Here is a 12,880-nt window from a genome sequence, read left to right as displayed (position 1 = left end):
GTACTGCTTCCTATTTAAATGTTTGTCCGAAAGCTGGGTGCCAGAGTGTACATCTGTAAACCAAGCTACTCCAGAGGCTAAGGCAGGAGGATCTCAAGTTCAAGGCCATCTTGTGCCATTTAGGGAGACCCTATCTCAATGAAGGAATGAATGTTTGGTAGAATTTATCAGCGAAGCTATTTGATTCTGGGCTTTTCTTTGAACTTGTATTATTACAAGTCTATTCAGACTTTCTGTTTCTCCTTTGAACAAGTTTTGGAAGTTTGCATATGTCTCGGGGTTTGTCTATTTCATCTAGGTTATCAATTTGCTGGCATACTACTATCCTTATCTGTTATAATTCTTTTTATTTCCCTGTCAGTGGTAATTTCCCCCTTTCCTTCCTGTTTTTAGTAATCTGAGGCTTCTGTCTTTTTTTCTTGGTCAGTCTAGCTAGTTTTGGTCAAGTGTAACTGTCCTCTGTCTGTTGCAACACTCTGGCCTTACATCTCTTTTGACTGGCATTAGACCAGCCGCGCTGGCCCCAGTTTGGTTACAGTTTGCAGAGAATATCTTCTTCCATCCTTTCCCGTCCAACCTATTCTCAGTGGGTCTTTGGACCTACTGAGCTTTCTGATGGAAACCTGTTGTTCATGGTGAGTATCTCTTGTGTGTGATGATTCACTGCTGTCTTGCTGATCTCAGATTCTCCACGTCCCCTAACAGTTTGTCTAAACGGTATCTTGATTTGGATCTCTTTGTGTTGTGTACATGGAATTTATTACACTTTTCAGACTTATAGATTTGCACGTTTCTTCAAAATTTGGGAAGTTTCGAGCCATTATTTTATCCCCTTTCTCTGTCGCCTTCTGGGACTCTCATGGTACATTGTTGATACATGTGAGGGTGCCCCACAGGTCTCTCAGGTTCTGTGATTTTTTTCTTCATTCCTTTTTTTTATTTCTGTGTAATCTCTATGGTCCTGTCTTCACCTTCACCGATTCTTTCTTCTGCTTACTCACTTCTGTGGAACTCCTCTAGTGAATTTCACTTTTTTTTTTTTTTTCCCAGATACTGGGGATTGTACCAAGGGACACTTAGTCACTGAGCCACATTCCCAGCCCTTTTTCAATCTTTGTTGTTGTTGGGGGTAGTACTAGAGATTGAACTCAGGGGCACTCAACCACTAAACTGCATTCCCAGCTGTTTTTTCTTTGTATTTTATTTACAGACAGGGTCTCACTGAGTTGCTTAGCACCTTGCTATTGCTGAGACTGGTTTTGAACTCACAATCCTCCTGCCTCAGCCTCCCAAGCTGCTGGGATTACAGGCGTGCACCACCACATTTTAATCTAATTACTTTTGATTCTAAAATATTTCTACTTGGTTCCTTTTTGTAATCTCTCTCCCTTTATTAATATTCTACATTTGATGAGACATAGTCTCATAGTTTCCATTAGTTCTCTTTTTCTTTCCTTTTCTTTCTTCTCTTCTTCTTCTTTTTTAATTCCATGAGGATATATAAAAGGGAGTTTATTTAAAATTTAATAAATTCAGCCCAGGTCTGTAATCCCAGTGGCTTGGGAGGCTGAGGCAGGAGGATCATGAGTTCAAAACCAGCCTCAGCAACTTAGCAAGACCCTCTCTCTAAATAAAAAATAAAAAGGGGCTGGAGATTTGGCTTAGTGGTTGAGCATCCCTGGGTTCAACCCCTGGTACCAAAATAAATAAATAATCCAGGAAATTCAATCTGGACTCTCTGGAGGGGGGGGGGGTTTCTATTAATTTCTTGTATTTTGATGTGGGCCATACCTTCTTTTCTTTCCTTTTCTCTTTTTTCATTTCATTTTGTTTGTTTGTTTGTTTTCCCTTTTTTTAAGCTTTATTTTTTTTAATGGAAACTGGACATTTAAAATATTATAATGTTTCAACTCCAGAATGCAGACTCTCCCTCCTCCCTATGATATTTTGTTGTTCCTTATTGTGTTTTTTTTGTTTTGTTTTGTTTGTTTGTCTTCTTGTTGGTTTGTCGACTTTTCAGAATCAATTTTGTAAAGTCTTTGATTTTTGTCATGTGTGGCCACTGACATGTTCCCCTGGTTTAGTCTAATCAGCTAGTGATACAACAGATTTCTTTACTCGGCCGTTTTCAGTGATGTCACTCCTCGGCCATCAACTGTTTTCAATTATTAATTTGAAAGAGGATTAGTGATGGCAACAGATGCTGAGTCTTTCTTGTAAATAATGGGCTCTTGCCTTGAGGACTTTTTGTATTTTTAGTGACTCTATGTTACTTTGTATCTATTTCTCTCTCTCTCTCTCTCTCTCTCTCTCTCTCTCTCTCTCTCTCTCTCTCTTTCTCTCTCTAATTTGTATCCTTTGTCATCTCACTCCCAGACTGCTGGAGAACTTAACTCACAACAGGAAAATGTCACTAATATGCCTTTGTGACTTCTCAACACAATATGGACACTGATTGCCAAATAAAATTCACCTTTGGCTCAGACCCATTCCAGACGTGAGGGCATGTCCCTTTCTCTCGGTCTCAGCCTTGAGTGACAAGTGTGCCAGTGGATTGAATAGCCCTGTTAATGTGACAACACCCTGACTCACTTGGGAAGAAGTCTTTTCACATTCTGCTCTTGGACTCGCCTGTGCTACGCATGCCGGGCACTGGGTCTGCTTTAGAAGGGTTTCCTGAGCCCTGACTGTGAAGGTGAAATGTCAGTAAACAGGAATCCAGTTAATAGTCTAGAAAGAATAGGTTCCCATGTAAGAGTCACCTTCGGCTGAAGCCATGGAGTGACAAGGATCCTCAGCCTTCAGGAGAACGATGTAAACTTCACAGATCCCTGAGGAGGAGGATATGCCAAGGAAAATCTCAGAATAGAGTGAGGAATGTTCTTTCATGCTGTCCTCCACTAGCCCTTTTTTTGGGGGGGAGGGGGGGAGAAACCCATCAGATTAAAAATATTTTCAAATAATGAATACAATACATATGATACAGGGTTTATAAATTCTTACCATGTTTGTATCCCCAAAATAATTTCTAAAAACTTTGTGATAGGAAGTTTATATGACTTCATATAGTTTTCAATCACTCCATCTACTGGTCACGTGAAGGACTGTCCGAGAATAGAATGGAAAATGCCATAAAGTGACTGAAGCGTCTTCCCTCAGCCAGTCCCCAGAGAAAGAATGATCCCTTGGGAGAGTTCCTTAGGTCTTCCAGTCCTTTGGCAAATAATTTTTAAACCATTTCTAAGTGCTGGACCTTCTGCTAGATTGAATCAGACCTCCTCCAAAATAAGGTTTGAGTGCCTAGCATCATGATCTTCCTCTAGGAGATTTGGATTTTCATTTGAATTCCCAAATGCTCATCAATGGAATGTGTAGAGAAATGTTTTTTGAGCAGAAGCAGGGTCAAGAATGGAAACTTCCAATTGATAATCCAAGTGCATTCCTAAATGGTCTGCAAAGGAGTAAAGTATGTGGAATTAATACCCACAAAAAATATATAATACACACACAAAAATGTGTTCCCCTAACTCACTAAGTGTCCACTGCAAACTGTGATGAAACATGAAATCTAAAATCTGGAAGATGGTTTGAAGGACTTTGATCTGAATCTGGTTCCTTGGGGTTTCAGCAGACTGTTTTATTCCTGGGAGAATCCACTCCAGAAAGTACTGTGTAAAATAGTGAGTCTTAATAAGTCAGGGGGTATCTTTTGTTTGCCCTAATACCTACCATCCAAATTGTGGCTAGGAGTAACCTCTCATTTACTCACTAGCAGTGCTGAGTTCCTACTACAGGCAAGGCTTGAACTAGGCTCAGGGTGGGTGAGTTTCTGTACTTAGAAACTTAAAACCTTAGAAAGAGTTAATAGCTGGGTACCATGGCACACTCCTATAATCCCAGCAGCTTGGGAGGCTTAGACGGGAGGATCACAAGTTCAAAGTCAGCTGCAGCTATTTAGTGAGTCCCTATATGAGATTGTCTCTAAATAAAACATAAAAATGGCTTGCGGTTGTGGCTTAGTGGTTAAGGAACCCGGGATTCAATCCTTGGTACAGGAAAAAAAAAAAAACTTAATAAATTAGAGGATGTTACTTCTCACTGAGAGCCCAGGGACTGCCTCCACAAGGAAACTAACTTCCAGGATGACCAGGATACAGTGGTTTTATTTTCAGGGAACCAGATAACATCATCATTATCATCATCATAGCCGCTCTTACTTATTAAGAACATATTTTGAACCAGGGCCAGGCATCACTTGAGTTCTTTGTGCAAACTAACCTACATAATCCTCATAGCAGCCCGGTAAAGTAGGTTACTATTATTGTCTACACTGACAGAGGTAGAAGTTGAGACACAGTCAGGTTAAGTAATTTTTTGCTTAAGGTCATTCAGCAAAGTAAATGGTAGAGCCAAATGCAGACCGCTCAGTTCAGCTTATCTCTGACCCAAACAGTAGCGATTTGCAAAGTGCGCTTCGGGAACCTTTGTGGGTTCCAAGACCCTTTCCAGAGGTCCACAAGGTCAATGCTGTATTCACAATACAGCAATATGAAGATATCTTTTTTTGCTCTCATTCTCTCAAGAATGTACTGTGGTACCTTGGAAAGGCTGTAGGCTATGTGCTATCCCAACAAAATGAATGCAAAAGCAATCATGAGAAGCCAACAGTCTTCTGATAAGCCAGGTGCTGCAGAGATTTCAAAAACTGGGCAACAATGCTATTCTCAGGGTTTGTTTGTTTGTTTGCAAATGTAGTTGTTTTTCACAAACTATATCATTCACATCAATGTTTAAATGACCTTCTAATAAATTAATACTTTAAAAATTTTCTCAGCTTTATTTATTTATTTATTTTTTGGAAATAGGAATTGAACTCAGGGGCACTTAACCATTGAGCCACATCCCCAGCCCTTTTTAAAATTTTATGCAGAGACAGGGTCTCACTGAGTTGCTTTGGGTCTCGATTTTTTGCTGAGGCTGGCTTTGAACTTGCAATCCTCCTACCTCAGCCTCCCAAGCTGCTGGGATTACAGGCATGCAATTAAGGGGTCTCAATAAATTGCTGAGGCTGCGCTTTTATCTTGCAGTCTTTCTGGGGTCACTGGGATTACAATCATGTGCCACCATGCCTGGCTTCAGTTTTAATTTTTAACATCGCAAATATCTGTAGACATAACGCATATACCCAAAGGTTCTTAAGGAGTTCTCAATAATTTATAAAGAGCATAAAGAAGTCCAAGACCACAAGGCTTTAAAACAATAATCCTACACAGTTCTGCCTTAGAAAATAGCTACCAAAAATCTGATTTTATGGCCACAGCAGTAGCTTTGGAGTTGGACCCACCTTGTTTGTGACATGTCACATGAAAGTTTATTCTTCCAGCTAGGCACAGTGGCACACACTTGTAATCTCAGCGACTCAGGAGCTGAGGCAGGAGGATCACAAGTTTGAGGCTAGCCTCAGCAGTTTAGCAAGGCCCAAAGTAACTTAACAAGACCCTGTCTCAAAACAAAGTTTTAAAAAAGGACTGGGGATATAGCTCAGTGTTAAACTGTTCTTGGTTCAATCCTCAATGCTCAAAAACAAGTTTATCCTTCCTTCTCTGCCATGAAGCTGGACATAATACTGCCAACAGTGTGGGGTGGGTGGGAGAATTAAGTGAGAGGACTGATTCCTGCAAAGTGAGCACTCAACCAGTGGCCATGAACTTGGAACTTTTCTCGTGTAACCCACAGGTGATGGAATTTTACTGCCAGTCCTGTGAGACCGCCATGTGTCGGGAGTGCACTGAGGGCGAGCACGCAGAGCACCCCACGGTCCCCCTCAAGGACGTGGTGGAGCAGCACAAGGCCTCACTCCAGGTCCAGCTGGATGCTGTCAACAAAAGGTGCGGCTTCCCTCCACAGGCTCCCAGCCGGGGCCTGTTCCGTGCCCAAGGCCTGGCTCCATGGTCTGTGGTCTCAGTGCGATAATGCGTTCATGGGACTCTTCGAGATCTCAGTCGTAACTAGATTTTCCTGTGATGATGGGTCTGTCATCATAAACCAGTGAGTGGTGAAGGCTTCCCTGCCCCTTGGCAAACCTCCAGCTGCCTGATACGAGGAGTCGCAGCATTTTTTGTCAGAGTCTCTTAGGAAGATGAGATGAATGAAAGTGCATTCAAGGAACATGCTCTCAGGAGATCTCTGAAATCCATGCCTCAGACTGGGCCCTCTGAGGAGCTCCTGAGCTGTTGTCCTGGACACACAGACTTAGGCCCACTGGCTCCTCTCTGTGTGAGCCCTACCAAATGGTGCTGAGCAATGAACGCTCAATTTCCCTTGTGTGTTCCTGCTTTCCGTTTCTTTCTTTGGCACGAACATGAGGAGTAGAGTAGCTGTGAAAAAGACAGGAGCAGAAACTTTTAACAGCCAGTTGAAAAGCAGTCAAAATAGTAGATCTCTTGCCGATAGTCAATGGTCAATAGTTGGAGTGAGAACACTGTCGTTATTCTATACTAATGACAAGAACTTGGGAACTTAGGAGACCTTCCCAGGAAACTGAATTTAGATAAGTTTTCATGTGGTTGGGGAAAATGGTACAGCTACATATTTAGAACAGTGACTCTGTTCTGGTGATTATGTTTCCCCAGGGTACATTTGGCAATGTATGAAGACATTTTTGCTATCACAACTGTGTGGAGGGATGCTGTTGCCTTCTGGGATGATGCTATTAAATATCCTGCAATGCCCAGAACAATCCCCTGAACAAAGAATTATCTGGTCATAATTGCTTTTCAAAGGCCTTCAGGTCTTTTTTTTTCTTTTTCTTTGACCTTCAAGTCTTGGTACCATCAATTATTAAAATTAGAAGGTAGATTGAAATAGATGTGGAACCTCAAACTTTCATTCACTCCATTATTCCATTATTATTTTTTAAAGATGATGAAAGGATAGGAAAAATATTTTGTTGTTTTGATAGAACAGAGTGTTTGGAGAGACTTTGGACCACTTCCAGAGTGATGTTAAATAATAATCTTTAACAACCATCTCCAGGCTCCCAGAAATAGATTCTGCTCTTCAGTTCATCTCAGAAATCATCCATCAGTTAACCAACCAAAAGGCCAGCATCGTGGATGACATCCATTCCACCTTCGATGAGCTCCAGAAGACGTTAAATGTGCGCAAGAGCGTGCTGCTGATGGAACTGGAGGTCAACTATGGCCTCAAACACAAAGTAAGACTCCATGTTCTCATAGATATTCTGAAAGAGACGTGGTATTGGACACTTCACAGCACTGGCTGTGTCACTGACAGCAACAAAAGGGACCCAAATGGGTCCATCAATGTCCCCCACTGTATAGTAACTAAATTTTCATCCAATAGAATATCGAGCTTTTCTTTCTTTCTTTTTTTTCTTTTTTTTTTCTTTCCTGTTTGCAGCAGAACTGTTTAATTCTGTGACCTTAAGTAGCAATTTATAATTTGACAGAAGGCGAGGTTGAGTATCATGTAATTCTTTCAGGGTTTAGGGTTAAACTGGATTGTTTTCCTTCCTTAATTATAATGTGGAATCGTCCCTTAATTGCCGTCTCATCCACACCAACCTGTTAGTCAACTTCAGAGTGAACCCTGCCTGCATTCTTTGTTTAACTCTGCATGTCTGTTCACAAAAGCAAGGAGGAAAGGCTTCTGATGTTCAGTTGTGGAGGCTTTTCATCTGTTTGGTTTCTGTCCCTTTGCAAGGCAATGGGGGAGTTTTGAACGTTCAGGAAAGATACTGAATAATACATATTTTAGGTGTCCAACGTGGCAATTTGTTTGCCACGCTCTTGGTTTCTGTTATCTAAAGGCGTGATCCAAGCCATACATAGGTGGGTGATGAGGCAGGGGGAGGCCAAAGGGAAATCTCCAGAAGGTATTGGGAATGCAATTTAGGATTCTGCATTAGAACTGGGTTCACTGGGTTAAAAGGCCGCTCGCTCTGTGTGGGCAGGTGTAGAGCAAGGTTCTTGCAGAAGGAGGGCAGTGCCCCAGCGTGCCTGGCAGGAGTCCCACAGACAGAGCTCACCAGCCCTGTTTCCCGGCAGGTGCTGCAGTCGCAGCTGGATACTCTGCTCCAGGGGCAGGAGAGCATCAAGAGCTGCAGCAACTTCACCGCGCAGGCCCTCAACCATGGCACGGAAACGGAGGTGCTGCTGGTGAAGAAGCAGATGAGCGAGAAGCTGAACGAACTGGCCGACCAAGATTTCCCCCTGCACCCGCGTGAAAACGATCAGCTGGACTTCATCGTGGAAACCGAGGGGCTCAAGAAGTCCATCCACAACCTCGGGACCATTCTGACCACCAACGCGGTGGCCTCCGAGACGGTGGCCACGGGCGAGGGGCTGCGGCAGACCATCATCGGGCAGCCCATGTCCGTTACCATAACGACCAAGGACAAAGACGGCGAGCTGTGCAAAACCGGCAATGCCTACCTCACGGCTGAGCTGAGCACCCCCGACGGCAGCGTGGCGGACGGGGAGATCCTGGACAACAACAACAAAAACGGCACCTACGAATTTTTGTACACGGTCCAGAAGGAAGGCGACTTCACCCTGTCTCTGAGACTCTACGACCAGCACATACGAGGCAGCCCGTTTAAGCTGAAGGTGATCCGGTCCGCCGACGTGTCGCCCACCACCGAAGGCGTGAAGCGGCGCGTCAAGTCCCCAGGGAGCGGCCACGTGAAGCAGAAAGCTGTGAAAAGACCTGCGAGCATGTACAGCACCGGGAAGCGAAAAGAGAACCCCATCGAGGACGATCTGATCTTTCGAGTGGGTAAGGAGAGAGTGCATTGCGCCTGGTGCCCGAGCATCTGGGTGGCTTTGGTTAAGGGGTGGCTGAGGGGGGGACCCTGCGGCTCAGAATTTACACCAGACGGGCTGGGGCGCTGCTGGTAGGTTTTCTGAGTCTAGCTCCTGCAGAGCATTCTCTGGAGGGGGAGTCCTCCTCCTCCTCCTCCTCCTCCTCCTCCACTCTTTCCCTCCTTTTGTTCTCTCCCTCCTTCATCTTTCCCTCTTCCTCCTCCTCCTGTCCCTTCTCCTTCTGTTCTTTAACTTGCAAGTGCTGCATCTTCATTTTAGAAAACAAGCAGAAAGAGAAATAGAAGAAGCACAGCACCCATAAATTTGAAAGGAAATGTTGGCAGTCTTCCTCCCCCACCCCATGGGAGTGGCAGAGAGATGATTGACTCGGGCAGCTTCTTGGGTTTCCCTGAAATCTGTCAGCTCGGGTTGCCCTGGGTAGACCTTTGATGCCTCTCTGTCACCATGTCTGTGCTGTAAGGGTTAGGGGCAGGAGGCATTGCAAGCTGTGGTGGCCACTACTTGTGTCTAGCTGGAGAACAGCCCTGGGGCAAGAGGGTGGAGAATGGAATGGGGTTGGGGTGGGGTTGGCCTGGAAGATAGAAGGTGCAGGATGAGCTAAGAGGTTTGGGAATGTAAATAGCCCTTCCCTCCTCTGATTTATTGCCTATCATTTTTATTTATTTTTTACTTTGTTTTGTTTTTCAATTGTTCTCTCAGTAGAAAGCAAAGTAAATGTAAACAACAAAGGGTTTGATCCTTCTTAAGTTATAAAAAAAAAAAAAGTCTGCATTTTGGTTAGTTTCAGAAAGTAGCCCCAGCCTGCCTTTCTTTCCCCGTGTTTAGTCCTGCATTGCAGCATCTCTAAAAGGGTGCTGCACAGTATATTAACTGACCAATGTGATCCAAATAAATTGAGGAAATCTTCAGCCAAATGAAGGAAACAGATTTTTTTTTTTAACTGTAGATCTTCTCAACATCTTTAGAATCTGCTGCTGTGCACTGCATTTCTGAAGCAAGACAAGGATAATGGGCAGCACTTGCAAACTTTATTGACCATCAGACTTTTTCCGTGGAACATCATAGAAAACTGAGGCCCCTTGAAACATTCTTGGGCAGGGTTGCTCTGGTCATGTTTGAGGCTGCATCTTGGTAGAGACTGGTGTGACATATAACTTGCCCGTTCAGAGCTTGGAGGCCTTCATGCATTCTTTGGCAGTCAGAAATGCAGGTGCAGAGGAGGGTGCAGAGGAGTTGGGCAGATGCAGGATTAGTCACTCCAGTTCCACCACTTCCTTGAGCCTTGGTCAGATCTTTTAGCTTCCCTGAAGTTCAGTTTTGATGTTCATAACAAAAAATGCAAGAATTTTTGTTTCTCAGAACTGTTGGTTCTAAGTTCAAAGCTTAATGCCTGGCCTATAAGAGAAGCTAAATTAAGACTGTTAAATTCTCCCTACTACCTTTTCTTTTCAAAGATTGCTGCTTCCAATGACCTCCTCCATCAAGGACAAATTCATGCTCCCATTCAAAACTCACCACCTGTCCCCAGCTACTTCCTTAGGCAATGTGCAGGATACTGAAATCAGACCGATCTGGGTCTTAATCCTGATTCTCTGTACTGACTGAATAACTAGCTTGCCCTTCCCAAACTCTGTAAATAAAGGGAATGAACTATTCCTACCTTTTAAGGTTGCTGTGGGGGAAAATGAGAAAGAATTCTTATAATATGCCTGACACTCACCTATGTACAATAAGTGTTCAGTTAATGTTGGCTAAGATTTTACTATTGTTATTACTAGTGATAAACACCATCTTCACGTCTTGATACTTGTCTCTTAAGAAGGATACTTTCCCCAACTCTACAGTTGTGAGTTGTTCTTTGAGGAGGAGATACTCTTTTCTTCCTTCCTCGCTCTTCAGAAATGGAGCCATCATAGTTCACTGACACTGGTAGAAAGGTGTTTGAATGTTTAAATGTTTATAAAGAACTTAGTGCCTGGCGTACAGCATGATGATTGAGTTTATTAATGAAGGGGTTTGCAAGGGCTTCTATAACAAAAAGGCATAGTCTGAGGGACTTAACAGAAATTTATCTTCTCACAGTTCTAAAACTAGAACTTTTGAGTTACAAATTCAAGATCAAGTGCTGGAAATCCAAAATCAAGGTGGAGTTTAGGTCCAAGGTGTGGAAGAGTTGGTTTCTCTGAGACATCTGTTCAGGGTCATCCTCTCGGGCTTTGTCTTTATGTTGTCCCTCTGTTTACACACACCCTTGGTGTCTCTTCCTCCTCTTAAAAGGACGCTAATCATATTGGATTAGGACCCCACCTTAATGGTTTCGTTTTAACTTAATCATCTCTTTAAAGATCTTATTCTCAGACATGGTTTCATTCAGATGTGCTGGAAGTTGGGATTTCACCATATAGATTTTAGTCTGTAACAAATGCAATGCATCTCAGGTATGTAGGAACACAAAAGCAAGTCTTACTGGTCTATTATTATTATTATTATTATTATTATTGACCAGTAAAATTTGCTTATATTTATGGTATATAAGATGATGTGTATGTGTATATATATGTATATATATATATATATATATATATATGTATATGTGCATATCTATATATCTCTCTCTCTCTCTCTCTCTCTATATATATATATATATATATATATATATGTCGTGGAATGGCTAAATCAGGCTAATATATGCATCACCTCACACTCTTATGAAGTTTTGTAGTAAGAATACTGGAAATCTACTCTTGGCAATTTTTAAATATACAACATATTGTTAATAACTATAATCTCTCATGAGCCTATCCCTACTGTCAAACTGAAATTTTGTGACCTTTAATCAACATCTCCCTAATCTTCCCACTCCCAGGCTCTGGCAACCACTATATTTTTTACTCTTTTTTTTTTTTTTTTTTTTTTTAGTTTAAGTTTTTTAGTTGTAGATGGACACAATACCCTTATTTTATTTATTTATTTTTATATGGTTCTGAGGATCCAACCCAGTGCCTCACATGTGCCAGGCAAGCACGTTACCGCTGAGCTACAGACATAGCCCCATCCTACTCTTTTGAGTTTTTATTGTTTTAGATTCCATGTATAATTGAAATCATGCAATAATTGCCTTTCTGTGTCTGGTTTATTTCACTTAACACATAATGTCCCCTTGGTTTATCCATGTTGTCACAAATTATAAGGGCTCCTTCTATTTAAAGGTTAAGTGGTATTTTATTTTTATATATATCACATTTTCTGTATCTTCTCATCCTTTAATGAAAACTTAGGTTGAGTTCATAACATGGCTGCCATGAATAATGTTGCAATGAACACGAGACTGAAGATGTCTCTTTGAATCAGTTTAGTCTCCTTTGGATGTATATTGGGTAGTGGGTTTGCCACATCACATGGTACCTCTATTTTTAATTTGGGAGGAACCTCCACACTGTTTTCCATAATGGCTCTAGTCATTTACTTTCCCACCAGCAGTGCACAAGGGTTTCCTTTTCTCCACATCCTTTCCAGCACTTACAGTTTGTCTTTTTGATGATAGACAGCCTGACAGATCTGAGGTGAGATCTCACTGTGGTTTTGATTTTCATTTCCCCGATGACTAATGATGTTGAGCATTTTTTATGTACCTGTTGGGCATTTGCATATCTTCTTTTGAAAAGTGTCTAATTCAGATCCTTTGCCTATTTTATAATGAGGTTGTCTTCTTACCAATGAATTGTTCCTTATGTAATATTAGCCCCATATCAGATGTGTGGTTTGCAAATATTTTCTCAATCTGTAGATTGTCTCTTCACTTTGGTAATTGTTTCTTGTACTGTGCAGACCTTTTAGGTTTGGAAGATCCCGTTGTCTATTTTTGCTTTAGTTACCTATACTTTTAAGTTCCTATTCAAAATCATTATTGCCCAGACCAAGTCATGGAGATTTTTTTTCCCTAAATTTTCTTTTTCTTTAAAAAAAAAATTTTTTTTTAGTTATACATGGACACAATATCTTTATTTTGTTTATTTTATTTTCATGTGGTGTTG

The 12,880-nt window shown here is 41.9% G+C and overlaps 1 protein-coding gene across 15 annotated transcripts in view; it reads left to right on the top strand.

Annotated features, from left to right (window-relative positions):
• Nucleotides 1-12,880, top strand: part of Trim2 (tripartite motif containing 2) — a 184,899-nt gene that overhangs the window by 139,081 nt on the left and 32,938 nt on the right. For all 15 annotated transcript variants that reach the window (XM_078022018.1, XM_078022023.1, XM_078022020.1 and 12 more), the window contains exons 4-6: nt 5,737-5,888; nt 7,036-7,216; nt 8,070-8,799. In XM_078022018.1, the coding sequence (XP_077878144.1) occupies nt 5,737-5,888; nt 7,036-7,216; nt 8,070-8,799 (1,063 nt within the window). The remainder of the gene's footprint in view (nt 1-5,736; nt 5,889-7,035; nt 7,217-8,069; nt 8,800-12,880) is intronic.

Source organism: Ictidomys tridecemlineatus, chromosome 9, assembly GCF_052094955.1.
Source record: "Ictidomys tridecemlineatus isolate mIctTri1 chromosome 9, mIctTri1.hap1, whole genome shotgun sequence".
In the NCBI taxonomy this organism is placed as follows: domain Eukaryota; kingdom Metazoa; phylum Chordata; class Mammalia; order Rodentia; family Sciuridae; genus Ictidomys; species Ictidomys tridecemlineatus.
This window is presented reverse-complemented; position numbering and strand designations above follow the sequence as displayed.